Source organism: Hypomesus transpacificus, chromosome 18 (genome assembly GCF_021917145.1).
Source record: "Hypomesus transpacificus isolate Combined female chromosome 18, fHypTra1, whole genome shotgun sequence".
Taxonomy (NCBI): domain Eukaryota; kingdom Metazoa; phylum Chordata; class Actinopteri; order Osmeriformes; family Osmeridae; genus Hypomesus; species Hypomesus transpacificus.
This window is the reverse complement of record NC_061077.1, coordinates 14096670-14111822: the sequence shown is the minus strand read 5'-3', so window position 1 is coordinate 14111822 and position 15153 is coordinate 14096670. Positions and strand designations below refer to the sequence as shown.

Here is a 15153-nt window from a genome sequence, read left to right as displayed (position 1 = left end):
ATTGCCAACCGTTTCTTAACCTTTGTCCCAAAGCTGACCAAAGGTAATACTATGCCCTTTCTATTCATACTAGGGCTGTCCCCACTCAGTCGACTAGTCGATTTTCTGGTCGATATGCTCTTGATCGACTAAGATTTTTTAGTCGAGCTGCCGTATGGCAGTGTGAGATCTGATTCCCGCTTGTGTCATCATTGCTGAATTAACGAAATGTTCAACAAAAATTGTAGATTATATTATTTTTTACAAATAAAGCAACTCTAAAAATATATAAATTAAAAGAAAACGTGTTACTGTTTTCCCTTTCGTTAATCTGAGCTTTGTTTTGGTTTGGTATTTTGCACTAGGCACGAGCACAATTGATTGCCGAACTACAAACTCTGCCATAGCCTACTTTGTCGGTGTTATTATTCAAAATGGCAAAGAAATCTGTGGTGTGGCAGCATTTCATTAAAGTACATTTACAAAGTGCCGGGTGACTCAAAAAACGTTGAATGCAAACTGCCAACAACGGTTTATTTTTCATAGTTTTACGTTAAATATGATGTAGCCTATCACCTGAAAAACGTAAGTTGGCCTAGCCCTACTTCGCTCATGCTAACGCGCTGGGTTGAAAAATGAATATGCCTATTATAAGAATCACATCCAAATCGAATAACATTATCTTCTCCGGCCAAGACAACATAATCTTTTTCTGTTGCACCGTTCCCCACTCAGTTTCTAGGTAAGTTTGCATGCTGCAAGTTTTCAGGCAGTGATAAGCGCGCGCTGATGATTTGCATGTTAAACAAATAATATTTTTAATTTGTAGTACATTGTAAGAGATACTAAATACCATCAGCATTCGGTTACAACAGAGGCCTGTTCCATAAAGCGAGTTTACCGATTAAGCCAGACTTATGTAAATTAGTCGGACTCATTTCTTGTTCATTCGGTTCCATAAAGCTAGCTCAACGTAGTTCGAACTCGGTTACTATGGAAACTTAGGCTACGAAACTAGTCTGGTCAGGGTCAGACTAACTGTCAGGCTTAGCGTGACTTGGTGCTTAACCAGACGTCCCTGTAACACTGACCCAACGGGAAGACGATGATTTACCACGTATATTCTCATTTTCTTATTCTCATCAGTTCAACATTGATAGAAAATCAACGTAAATAGTCTACATAGGCTACAACATTTAGCCTAATGCATTAAACAATGATGAACAATGCTTTGATAGGCTACGCACCATAGCCGTTAAATGTATGGATGTTAGTTTGTGATTTCAAATGTTTAGGCATCAGGCATAGGCCTACATCTCAATCTAAATTATCCGAGTATAATTATCATAGCAATATAATTGTTAACAGTAGCCTACAATTGCAAAACAAACCTAAATCCGCCCTCCATTTCCCCGACACAAAACCCATGTTAAAAAGTTAGCACTAGGCTACTGGATAATGTTTTAATAGTAGGCTATTTATTTTAAACGATGTCAAAAAAGTCAATTTAGATTAGTTTAGAGGGTAATTAATCAACGAAGGTCTTATCGTTCATGACGTCAATCATGGCGTGTCATTTTACTTTGATTGAAGCGGTGGATGAAGAAGCTGTCATTGTACACAATTTAAAGGGGACGTTCTTTCTGGAAGAAGTCATGTGGCCGTGTGCATTGCTTTTGCTTTGGTGGATTTTATGATCCATGTTTTACTTCTCGGGCTGTTAAAAAATAGGGTGCACGCGCAATTAGCTTGACTACATAAATCTGACTTGAATTAGTAGGACTGCGTGATCTGAAATTGGCCTTTATGGAACCGCTTAAGCCCCGCTTGACTAATTAAACTTATTCAAGTCTGGTTTAGGACTTTAAGTCTAGCTTTTTTGAGCGGCCTTTATGGAATAGGCCCCAGGACTGGTGATACGAGTCTTATTAGTAGTAGGCTATTAGCGGCTGAATCTGCAAAGTCCAGCAGCCATTGAGTCAGATCGGGAACATGTTTGTACTTTATTTTTTCTAGAAAAAAGTTTTTCAAATTTCTATTTGTCGATTTTCAGACGTTTTAGTCGAGTCTTGGTCGACCAAAATAAATCTTAGTCGGGGACAGCCCTAATTCATACAATCTCAACAGTTGGTGTGTAGCAGAGAGGATAGAGAGACTGACTTGTAACCTTATGCTCATGAGTTCAAATCCCCATTCAGCCTGTTGTTATAGATGCAAATTATGTTCTGTGTACTTATATGTTATGTTATGCCAGGTGCTTGCGTTGTCTTGTCTTAAGAATTTCAGTGCCCAGTCTGACCTTGTGTTGTTCTGTGTACCTGAAAAACAAAAGACTTGAACTTGTGGTTTGCCAAACATGAAGTAGTTTTGCTCTCTTGTTGTCCAACTTTTGACCTTCTACAATGTACATTTTTATAATATTTTGCCATTTTGCGGAGGAACCCACATCGCTGCTTGCAGCAATTTTTATTATTATTATTGTTTATTTTCGCGCCCCTAAGGATCAGTCAATATTTGGACTACATACACAACGTCGATGTCAAAAGGTTCGTCTTGGTCACAATTGCGTTGGTTCTATTGGGATTTATGTTCCGTTGCACAGTTTAGGTTTTAATTACGTTTTTGTGGCAAAAGTGAAGCAAACGGTGGCTAACTTGCTAGCCACAGTCACTGACGCTACTGTCGTCACTAACATCACGAAATTTCGCGTGACTACCTCAAGCAGAACATTAGTTTAGCAGCTTGTTAACATCTGGGAGATAGCTAGGCCAACTGCTTTACTGCAAGGCAGCTGCAGAAAAGCCACAAGCAAAGAGGCCAGGGCGATAACTATTTACTCATTTTACTTTGTGATATGAAACACAATTGTGAAGTTTAATGTACAATATAAGCTGATATAAGGAAGTAGTTACATCTACTTTCGGAAACAGTAGCAGAGCCTGTTTAAGGAGAGCCTGCCCACTTCCTATTAAGCCCCATTGTACCCAATTTTGTTGCAGTTCCACCAGAGTTCCACTGGGAGTGATCGCGGTCGAGTGCAAAATGAATGGGAGTCTATGGAGCTAAACGGCTAAATTTGTCTCTTTCGTCTGATAGTCGTTGATAAATCTCAGATTTAATTTTAGTTTTTGCATGTTCAACATGGATTACAGGTCAAAAGTTGAATGAACGAGTACTTATGTCCTTTCGATTTCTTACAGGGTAAGTCGTTGTTGCCCATAACACGCTAGCATTCTGCTAATGAATGCTGATTGGTTAGTGAAGGACTGACAAGGACCAGAGATCCCGCTTGATGGCATCCGAAGCAGAACCAGAATTTCAGAGCATTAGCAACATTAGCAACAACATTAGCAACAACATTAGCATGCCAAAACTCTTTCTAGCATGTGTATTGACAGGGAGAGCCTAACCTGTCAGCTGTGTTGTCGATGACTCGAGAAAAAAGTGGAAGTAACCAGAGCTTGCTGTCAAGCAGTAGCTCTGGTCGTACGATGTGTATGACGTCAAATACATTTTCAAAGGCTTTTTAGAACGGAAAGGCGACTTTTAAAAAATCCAACACCCAGCGGTGGGTATTTTTTTTGCCTCCCCTTTCGAATTCAGAATTCAAATTACTGGACAAAAAATTATATCCTGAGAAAAATGGATTTTGAGGGGTATAGCTCCACAGACCTCCATTCATTCTGCACTCGACTGTTAGCGCCCTCATATGGAACTTGAGTGGAACTGCAACCAGTTCAGAACCCAGAGGTTTCCCGAGAGTGGGAGTTCTCCCTTTATTAGACATTCTCTGCTACAGCGGTCTATGATGCATCTGTTTTCAATCGTTAAAATAAACATTCCTCACAAATACATTTTCGTTGTAGGATTCATTATGACATTAGATTACAAGTTAACGATTTGTTGGTGAAATGATCTTTACCTGTGGTTTCAAACCAGTGTAGCTCACTACAACGCTGTACTGTCCCTTACAAAAAAGAAGTATATTAGAGTATACTATAAGTATACTAAAATATAGATGGTACACTTTTAGTTCACTTTTGATATACTTTTAGGAAGTATCCTTAGAAAATAGTTCACTTTTGATATACTTTTAAGTATGCTTTGAAAATAGTTCACTTTTGTAAGAAGTATACTTATAAAATAGTTCACTTTTGATGTACTTTTAAGTATGCTTTGAAAATTGTTCACTTTTGATATACTTCTAAGAAGTATGCTTAGAAACAGGTATACATTTCTTCTGGAGTAGGATGTACGTTTTCTATTATTTTTATTTTGTATTATTTTATTCAGCAAAAACAGCCCAATTGTTTTTAAAGTACATTAACATTACATTACAGGTAACTTTTTTTAGATCCATCTCATTCTAATTATTTAAGTCTATGAAAATCTATTATGCTTTGCACATTGAATCGTTTTTGGTATTGAAGCTGTAACCTTATAGCCTGGCTGCCAGCCCAACTTCTCCCCGCCCCAAAAAAATTTGGTCGGGAAGTTGGGTCTGGAGGGTCTCGTATTGGGGACCAACTACAGAAAACCAGAATCTGGGCGAACCAATTAAATTGCCAGGGCGGGCTTTATACGATGATGGACAGATGATCAACAGTAACGTAATCACCGACGTCACAAAAGAGCGCTTAAGTTGAATTCGTTTTGAACAAACATGGCTACCGCTGGAGATCTGGGACGTTATGATTCTGCCATCGAGTCTGTTTTAGAAGACATCGACAGCGCATTAATTTTGAAAGAGGAACAGGGAGACGCAATCAAGGCATTTATCGATGGAAAATATGTTTTTGCCGTCCTTCCTACGGATTCGGTAAAAGTTTAATTTATCAGCTGGCCCCGATGGAGTTGTAATCCTAAACGGAGAACTTGTTCGTATATGCATTGCCCTTTATTGTTTCGCTCAAAAAGGTTGACCGTGTGAACAAGTACTCTCCCTACCCTTAAATTAATTTTACAACACCGGCAAAAATCGTTTGTATTCATTCTTCAAGCATACTTCAAGTCTGCTTGTAGTTTAGTTCCGTTGACAACAACTATGCGGTGCTTAACATACGTCACATACTCTGTTGCTCTGATTGGTTGTAGATCTATCCAATTGAGTGAAGAGGCATTTGTTTTCCAGGCTCGTTTGAAACACGCCCTGTAGTCAAAGCCCAACGGAGAGTTATCAGACTCATATTCTGACTAGAATTATGAGTATGACAACCTCAGGCTAGTAACCTTAATCACTGCCAAAACATTCTGAAGCCCTATAATCTTATACTTATAATTATCAATTGGAGTATTAATGGAAAAAGTAAAACTGAATTTAGATGTTTACTTCCTGAAGTACTTACATTAAATGAAAGTGCACTTGAAAGTTTTGTAAAGTATACCTTGAGGGTCTTTAGGAAGTATACTTGATGAACTGAAAGTACACTACACAGGTTACTTTAAAGTATTCCAAGGCAGTGTTTCCCACACATAGACTAATTTGTGGCGGTGCGCCACAGAATCAACACCGGCCGCCACACATTGCGTTTCGTGAAACATTTTTTTATCGCTATTTAGGTTAAAACACGTAGCGTATTCGTTCAGCTGCATTTCCTTTCCCCTGCTCTCCCTCCGTCTCTCTGTCACTCATGCGTCTTTCTCACATATGCACAGTCACAACGTCAGCACACGTTAGCAACAATGCATACATTCGCCGTTCTAGTAAGACTGAAAGCTATATCATTAGTGCCGTAGCTAAAAGTCGAGGAAAGTTGAGGCTACTTTTCGCTAGGTACCTTACTCGAAGGTTCCCCTTCGTTCTTTTGGTGAGAAGTCTCAGGAGCTAGCTACTTACCCGGCGTCCTGGAGCCGACCAGTTAAATAGTTGTTTAGCACTAGCGTGGCTACATGCATAATGCATAAATGATATATTAGTTGTTGTTAATTTTGTGAAGGTGTGAATCATCTAGGATTAATATTTAATGTAACAAATTATTAACAAATTAACTGTGTAACGAATTATTAACGATGGAATTATTACGACCCCCCCCCCCGGCCTGACGACCCCCACCCCCCTCCCCGCCACAACTAGATTTCTAATCTGTGGGAAACACTGCAAGGTATACTTTGAAGTACTTTAAGAAGTATACTTGATGAACTGAAAGTGCACTACACAGGCTACTTTGCAGTATTCAAAATTGAAATAAACTATAAGTGTACTTTAAATTGTACTAAATGACCTAAAAAGTGGGCCAATTCAGTTTACTTAATACAAAAATAGTATATAAATAAGTACACTGCTAGTATACTTTAAGGAACATGATAATAGTATACGTTTTATACTAAGTATACTTAAAAAATAAAAAAGCCTAGTCTAGTAGCTAAAGAAAACCATCTCCACAGCTGTTTACAGTACGTACAGTAGGAAGTCAAACGGCGGCACATGTTCGACACTACCCTTACTTAAATCAAAAGTTTTTCAATAGGTGAAACTATCTGACTAGTGACTACTAATCTGAACTCCATTGCCACAGCCTAAACTTGGTCAATCTGTTCATGAAAATAATTCATTTCAGCTTAGACCGTAAAACGGAAGTAACGTTAAATCGAATTCAACCAACGCAATCGCTACCAAAACAGTCTAGTAGTATAGTAGCCTACAATTTACTTTTCAGTTAGCAGATGGTACTATTTGAATCGCGATTCCATCTGAGATAGTTACTGCTGGTAACGTTGTTAATATAAGCTTCAAAGGGGGTTCTTTATTAATGAATGAATGCAATATGAGTAGGCTAAATGCCTGAAATATCACGAGAAGGGAAAAACTTCCAATGACGTTTGAGTCATAGAAATTAGGTCAATTTTTACACCGGTCAGCCAAATGTATTCGTTTTGATTCAAATGAGGTTGCTGATCACCATACTACAGTGGCCCTGAAGTGCAACACACAACGGCAAATAGCAAAACACAACGGCAAAGAGCAAAACACAACGACAAATAGCAAAACACAGGCAAATAGCAAAACACAACGGCAAATAGTAAAACACAACGGCAAATAGGAAAACACAACGGCGAATAGGAAAACACAACGGCGAATAGGAAAACGCAACGGCAAATAAGAAAACACAACGACAAATAGGAAAACACAAAGACATTAACTTCTGACGGAAAAGGTAGGGCCTATCTAGCAGAAGATGGACCCTCCTGATTGGACAGACGGACTGTCTCTCTTATAACAGGAAGGAGAACGCCTATTTTGAAAACATGAATCCCTCGAAAATACTTTCACTATTTTTAAGAATAATTTTGATGCAAGGCATAGGCTACATACAAGTGATAGTTGATATGTTCTCAACTAATCACAACATCAGGATGAGTATAAGCACTTGAAGTCACGTTTGTCAAATTAGTTCTAGTTATCGGTGTTTGTTGGCGTACAAAGTTAGTCTTCTCCTATAGAGGGTTTTCACCGACGTCACGTTCTGGGTTGTAACCCGGATGCGCGGCCATATTGGAGGCACTCGGTGTAAACAACTGAACGGAGTACAACCAAAGAACGTATATTCTATACTCTTTGGTACAACTATAGCCATGTCTAAACGACCGAAATTGTCATCAAAACGCGTCCAAGATCCAAAGGCATATAGGGAAGGAATTGGACCACAAGAAAAGGGGTCGATATTTTGAGAAATTAGGATTTATTGGCGGTGCAGATCCCTACCAGTTAGCTCCCTCTACTTGGATCCGTGACGACCTGGTGATTCTGCCTTCAGTTGGATATCCCGTTATTGTTAACTAAAGCTACCTGGTTTTCTTGCGAACCCATACACATGCAGTAGTTTTATATGAATTATATTATGTCAATGTCAGCTTTACGGTTAAATAAGCGCACAGTAAAAATAATAAAAGCAGTAATTGTTTTTCTATTTACTATTAAAAATATTATCATTACAATAGAAAATGTGTCATGAGCCGCTGAAATAAACATTTCTCAAAACCTGACAAGAAATCCGTATGTTGTCCAGATTTTCCCCTCGTAGATCTTGGTTGAGCTTTGCCAACCACAAGCGCCTCCTTTCCTCTGACAATCTCTGGCATTCCTTTCCCTGGTTTTTAATAACTTTTGGAAGTCGATAATGTACCAAATGTTTTTCACAAACTGTCCTATTTGTACAACCTGAAACACGGCAATAATTCACAATTTTCCTTGACGACGTTCGGGGTATACTTCAGTGCCAGTGCTTTGTTGTGATGCGGAGTGCCTCCAAGATGGCGACCACCGGTTTGATGACGCGTCGGTGAAAACCCTCTATTAGCGTAGTTAGTGATTAGAGCTAGCAACAATTAATTGCAGATCAAGGGTTCCTATAGTCTATCTAGCTCTCAACGCTCGGCAGAAATTTCAGGTCCACACACTAAAGACAATGACCCTCTCACTGGACATATTGTATAATAAAATGTTTTAATGAATGCAATTGGTTGCCTTGTATATTCTGTTCTATTTACCAAACTCCTTGTTTTAAATTGAGCAGTTGCTGGTGTGATTGCTATCTAGATTAGATTCAACTTGCATCAAGTAGGATACTACAAATATAAATGTTCAAGTCTTTTATTGTCAGGTGCACAGAACAACACAGGGTCCGACTGGGCACGGAAAGTCTTAGGACAAGAAGCAAAGCAACCTGGCATAAAATAAGCAGTGATGGGCAGTAGCTTCGCTACTTAGCGACGCTACTAGTTTAACTACATTTGTCAGTAGCTTGGCTGTAACGTCGCTAATTATAAAAACTAAGTAACTTTTCAGTAGCTAAGCTCTTTTATTGATCTAGTAGCGCAGTAGCGTCCTCGAAAGCTAATTTCTCCTGGACACATCTGAAAAGCCAAGCACGGGGAAAGCATCTCACATATCCCGTTCTGCAGTTCACGTTACAACCGATCTCACTAGAACTGAGTACAGCGAGGGCTATGATCGTCTCATCTCCACTCACACAGTGGCTGCGCGGCAAGTCTGACTAGATAACAGCAATTGTCATTAGCATTTTGGATTTGGCTATTGTTCCATAAATATATCTTAACACATGTTAGCCTTTATCTGGCTGACAGTTGTGTTGATCACTAAAATTGTAATGACTTGGCATGCAGTTTGTTTAACTGAAAGTAATGTATCAAGCTACTTTTGACTGATTTTTGTAACTTAGCTTGCTTAATTTCTATGACAGCTTCTGTGTAGTAACGCTGAATGTATTGTTGAGTAGCTAGTAGCTTAGCTCACTACACATTTACATTTATCCATTTAGCAGATGCTTTTATCCAAAGCGACTTCCAAGAGAGAGCTTTACAAAAGAGCATAGGTCACTGATCATAACAACAAGGTAGTCCCAAACCTTGCAAGCAGCCAAAACATGAAGCATACATTGTGAAAAAAAGCATGCAGTTATACAAACAAATTAAAACAACATGAACCACAAAAAGTGCAGGACTGTACCCGTAGAAGAACAATCAACAGTAAAATATTTCACAGCGAGTATAAGACTTAACTTCGTTATAACTAACCTACGAGAGCAACACATATCAAGTAGCTTGCCCATCACTGCATACAAGTACAGAGAACATAACACGTTGTTAACGTGGTAAATTGTAAGTGGGCTGATGAATAAAAAAACGTGTTTAACAAGTCCCATTTACTTCAACAGTCGAAAGTTAAATGTTCAGTAGAACAATAGTCCTCAATCATTAGGCTACAGTACGCAGCTAGCATAGCCATTTCTAGCTCTGCTTCACAATATGGCTGCCTATTGTTATAGATTAATCATGTAATACATGACTGTTAATAAAGTATGAGACATATACATGATGCAACACACCAGTAACCAATTGATATTATGTTTTAGTATTCCGAAAATGTCAGTAAATCGAGATAGTTGCTGCTATCTGTCCCGTCGAAAACCATTCAAACGTGTTTTTCACCGCTTCTTCCTGTTAAAAGACAGACAGTCTGTCTGTCCAACCAGGAGGGTCTGTCTTCTGCTAGATAGGCCCTACCTTTTCCGTCAGAAGTTAATGCCGTTGTGTTTTCCTATTTGCCGTTGCGTTTTCCTATTTTCCGTAGCGTTTTCCTATTTGCCGTTGCGTTTTCCTATTTGTAGGGAGGACAAACCCGTTTGAGCGTTTTTCCTGAAATACGTTTTTATTAGTTATTCCTGGTGAAATTATGGAATTAAATGACATATTTACGATATTAAAATACGTGTGCACAATAATATCAACAATATTTTCTAAATGTAGACGTTTTTAAAGGTTTTGAATTTTACCTTGAAGCTCCTTCCGTTAATCAGCAGTTTGTGAAAAAGAGGCTAGTTTTACAACAGCGACTTTGGATGTAAACTACTTTAACATGTTAGCTGATTAGCCAATATGAGTGAGATATGTATACAGTTACATTAACAAACCTCTTGCTTGTGAAGTATTTCGTCTTAAATACGAAGGGAACACATCACATTAACAATTCTAAAATGCTTGACACGCCAAATGTTGTCTTTTTTTGTCAAGCGTCCCTTAAGCTCAGATTCCGAGTCGAGTTCCATGAAGCGTTGCAGTGAATGGTTGCAGGCACTCATCGGACTTAAACTCAAATATCTCAAATGTCCCAACTGGAAGATTTTAGCGGTTTCACAGTCCTGTAGAGGACATTTTTCTGAACAGATTGACATCAAGTTAAGGTTGTGGCATTAAAGTTCAGGTTAGTAGCCAAGGGTGTAAAGACCACTCGGCTAATTACAGACGTCTTAAACTGTTAAAACGCCAGTGCCACATTCGGGACGGTATTCGCACAGGCATTGGATCAATCCTAGTTTTCGGGCCTACTAGCTCGAATGTTTTTAGATGTTTATCTGCTACAAATGAATGAGTTGTCTAAAAAATGAGTTGGAACAAAATACCACTATTAAGTCTGCCCTTTGCGCCCCTCCCCCCACCTGTCTGGGCCAGGCTGCTGCTGTAAATTGCTAGCCAACCTTTACTGAGGGGACTGTTTGAACGCGCTGGAATTAAAAAATGTTAATCTTTATGGATATTTGAGACCACAGATTCGTAGATGTACGTTTCCAGTATATGTTAACCGATTTTAAGGGCGATCGGATTAAATGAGCGAAAACAAGGCACATCTGTCCATATTTTGTTAGTGAAGCAGGGAGAAGAATGCTCGTGGCAAGCTAGTAACTGGCTGGGTAGAGCGATGGGGAGTTTGTTAGCACTCAAAATGTAGCTCTTAAACAGGGGCACTCCTAGGACATAAGCTTGATTATAAAAAATCCCCCAGCTGGGAAATGTTTGCGGTTTTCACAGTCCTGTAGAGGAGACCTTCATGAACACAATGACATCAAATTGAGGCTGTGGCATTGAAGTTCAGGTTAGTAGGCAATGGCTCAAAGTGCTCTCAGCCATTTACAGACCTCTTAAAATGGGAAAACCTCTGCCACATACGGGATGGTATTCACACAGGGATTGGCTCTAATTTGAGTGACAGGTTGATTCACCAATTGAAAAACTCATCTGGGAATTTTGATTTTTGTAAGGGGAGTGCCGAGATTTTACTGTCGCCGTTTGGCTTCCTAAACAGCAGTAGAATTCCAAGTTTTTCTAAACCGCGTCGCGTACAGCATTACAGTGAGCTACACTGGTTTAAAACTACAGGTATATAAGGACAATTGTACCCATGAATTGTTTACTAGTAATATAATGTCATAATAAATCATAAAAGGTTCATCGATATGTGAGGCATGTTTATCATTTTAACGATTGAAAACGGATGTATCACAGACCGCTATCGTATATGTCGTTACAGAGGCTAATTACGCTAACAACTCAGTCATCAAACGAAAATTGACTACTGTTTTCGAAAGTAAATGTACTGATAATATCAGCGTACATCGTACTGTACATTAAATATCACAATTGTGTTTTTTATCATAATGTTAAATGAGCAATAAGTTCAGTTTGGCATTTGTTGACGCTTGGAACTCTCCGTTGTGATTACATTGAGAGCAGAACGTTTGTCCTCCCTACTATTTGCCGTTGCGTTTTCCTATTCGCCGTTGTGTATTTCTATTTGCCGTTGTGTTTTACTATTCGCCGTTGTGTTTTACTATTTGCCGTTGTGTTTTTCTATTCGCCGTTGTGTTTTACTATTTGCCGTTGTGTTTTGCTATTTGCAGTTGTGTTTTGCTATTTGCCGTTGTGTGTTGCACTTCAGGGCCACCGTACCATACCCTCTTGCAGGGGAAATGAGAAGACAACTATTTAGACAACATTCTACCCTTCATTCTTAGTATTTTGAGTTGTAAATGAGCAGAAAAAAATATGCTTTTAAATCTATGTAATCTTTATATATAATTAGTAAGCTATGCAATTTTATACAAAATATACAGAAATATCAGTTGTAAAATGTAATTTAAATACGGACCCCTGCAACCAAGCAAGCAAGCAGACCCTACAACGAAATTGTACCCTCTCAAGTTTTATTTGTAATGCACTTTATATTTAGCTAAATCTCAAAGTGATATAGGTTAAAAACAAGAAAGGGCGCAAATAGTGACAGTTTTCCACTCCGCCGACTTTATTTAGTCGCTAATACCTGATGACAGGCCGCTAAGCAGGACACATTTTCTCGCGTAGGTACTTTTCGAGTTTTGGCCGTACGCCATCTTCTGGTATGACAGCTGGCAATCCTTTATACATGAGGCCCCTGCTCTGGCGGATCATTTAACGTTGATTTAATGCAGTCGGACTTAGCCTTAACGAATGTTCATGATCATGAAAAAGTAACCCTGGTCCAGCACGTAAAATATTGACAATTGTTTTGTCCAGAATGAGCGAGCTTAAAGAGAAGGATTCAATTTATATAGCACAGCTTGACTCAGGGCTGAGGTGCAAATGGAGCTGGGCCTGGCTAAAGATCAAGGTCAAGACCCATGTGAAGGAGATTGGCACATTTCTTTGGGCCGCTACCCACACGGTTAGCTGTGTTGCTCATTCCACGAATGCACGATCCTTACAAGTTGTACCTCGTTGTAAAGGTAACGAATCAGGCTTTCCAACGATATATGGTTTGTCAACCATACACAATGTTATTGCCTTTGAATATTGCTATCATAACGTTATCTTTCGGGCTAATAGCTCAGCCAAGGGAAAGCCGGTGTTGGTTCTACGAGCTGAACGGATTATAAAATATCAGAGTTGGCTAAGGTTAAAAAACGTTAAATTTCTTTTGCAAAACGCCTAAAAACATAAATTAATGTTTGTAAAAAAAATCGTTGAAAAGTGACCATGGTATAAGCGGGATAATGCCTTTCGAGGTGTCCAAAATCACCTAATAATGGACACCGCTGTGCGTCGGACGGTTCACGCCTCCGCGTAGTCCATTATCAGGTGATATTGGACACCTCTTCGGGCATTATCCCTTACTTAAAAACAGGAAATTGGAGAATTCATGAAAGAAAAAAAATTACGAGTAACGAGCCCATTTATATTTCAATAATGTAACTGTTATTTAATTGAAAAAATTAATTACGTTACTAGTTACCGCCAAAAGTAATGGAGTTACTTTGTAACCCGTTATTCCCAACACTGTCTAGAAGTAATATGGTGAGACCATTACAACACGTAGAAGTGTAGGACTTTCCTTCATTTAAAATGCAGATCAAGATTCAAATTTTTTTTTATACACCTTTCCATGCATAAGTGTGTTTGGCTGTCACATCTGCAAAAGGCTACTTACAGTAAATGAGTGGAAAAAAACTATTCAATTTATTTTCAGCTCCAATTGTTTATTTGTGAAATTGGCAAAGCTATTTAAGCATGGCACTGGTGCAGCATATCATGTCATCTGTTGACATCAGTTCCACAATCACTACATGTTTCTAATTTAAGGTCTGGGCCTTCCCCTTTAGTGGACGTAAATACTGTATGCATTTAGTCAAAAGTTTGGACACATTTTCCCATCATTGTGTTGCTATGTGTTGCTGTATGGCAATTGCTTCCACCTTCCTCTATACTGTCTATCTGCATCAGCTGCAGAACAATGCAAACTCTGACAGTGACTTCACTGAACATTTATCTGTGAAATCTATTTTACTGTTGCAAAAATATAATAATAATCTGCATTACCAACCATCCCTCAGTAAATTGCTCCTCCTAAGAGCCTGACCCTTGGATAGAACGACTCCGTCAAAGATAAATGTATTTCCATTGCAATAAATGGCTAATCAATATGTGAGTGTCTTGACTGATGTTTTAATTTTAGAACACGTTGGCACATTCAAACTGGAAAAATTGAGTTGTTCTAAAACCTTTCACCGGTGGTGTATATACAGTAGTCCAGTTAAGACAGGGTTCAGAGAGATAAAAAATGTAACGTGATAAACCTTACTTGACAAGAATTATGAGATCACCTATCATTCCTGTCCTCCTCTTCCTCTGCATTTTCTCCGGCTAGCAATATTGCTGCTTGTGTCTCACACAACTTCTTGTCACATATAAATTATGGTAATTTTGTTTGAGTGAGTATTGCGACTCACAGTTCGGTTAGCAGATGCAGTCTGTGGAAGGCTCTGGGCTGAATTTCACTGATGTTGTTCATGCTCAGGTCACTGAAAGAGAGGGAGAGAAAGCTTTAAGTACATATAATTTGATTAACAAGCAATTATGTGAGCGAGTAGAGAGTGAGAGGTTTCTTTTAAGTTTTCATGAATGAAAAGACAACCAAGTGTGTGTGTGAGAGAGAGATAGCGAGAGAGAAGAGAATGAGGGAGGATAGGTAAGAAGGGTCAGTAGAGAAGGGAGAGAGGGAAGGAAGCAGGGAGAACATTAAACAATGAATCATTGTTGGGCAGTTGCAATAACCTCCTTGGTCCCTGCTCCTTTCTCTTTTCCAGATGTTTCACCTACCTTCTCCTTTGATTTAACCCTCAATCTCTCTCTCTTTTACTCAACCGCTCTCTTGCAACCTCTCTCTTTTCCACAATCTCTGTCTCTTTCACAACCCCTCTCTCTTTAATAGAGAGCTGCAATATAGACACACACCTTTTACTAATGCTATGACACATACACTCTGTCATGAGAGGGTTGTTGATTCAGCTGCTTTTTGGTTGAAGAGGGAGAGGTACAGCATACACACACACAGAGACACACATAGAC

The 15153-nt window shown here is 39.0% G+C and overlaps 1 protein-coding gene across 4 annotated transcripts in view; it reads right to left on the bottom strand.

The window, feature by feature from the left end:
- LOC124480674 (leucine-rich repeat-containing G-protein coupled receptor 6) overlaps positions 1 to 15153 on the bottom strand; it is a 167642-nt gene that overhangs the window by 80592 nt on the left and 71897 nt on the right. Inside the window, exons 1-2 of one of the 4 annotated variants that reach the window (XM_047040213.1) lie at positions 14905 to 14994; positions 14535 to 14606 (exon numbers count right to left, since the gene is read on the bottom strand). In XM_047040213.1, the coding sequence (XP_046896169.1) occupies positions 14535 to 14596 (62 nt within the window). In that variant the 5' untranslated portion in view covers positions 14597 to 14606; positions 14905 to 14994. The other 3 variants (XM_047040211.1, XM_047040210.1, XM_047040214.1) reach the window with 3 other exon arrangements.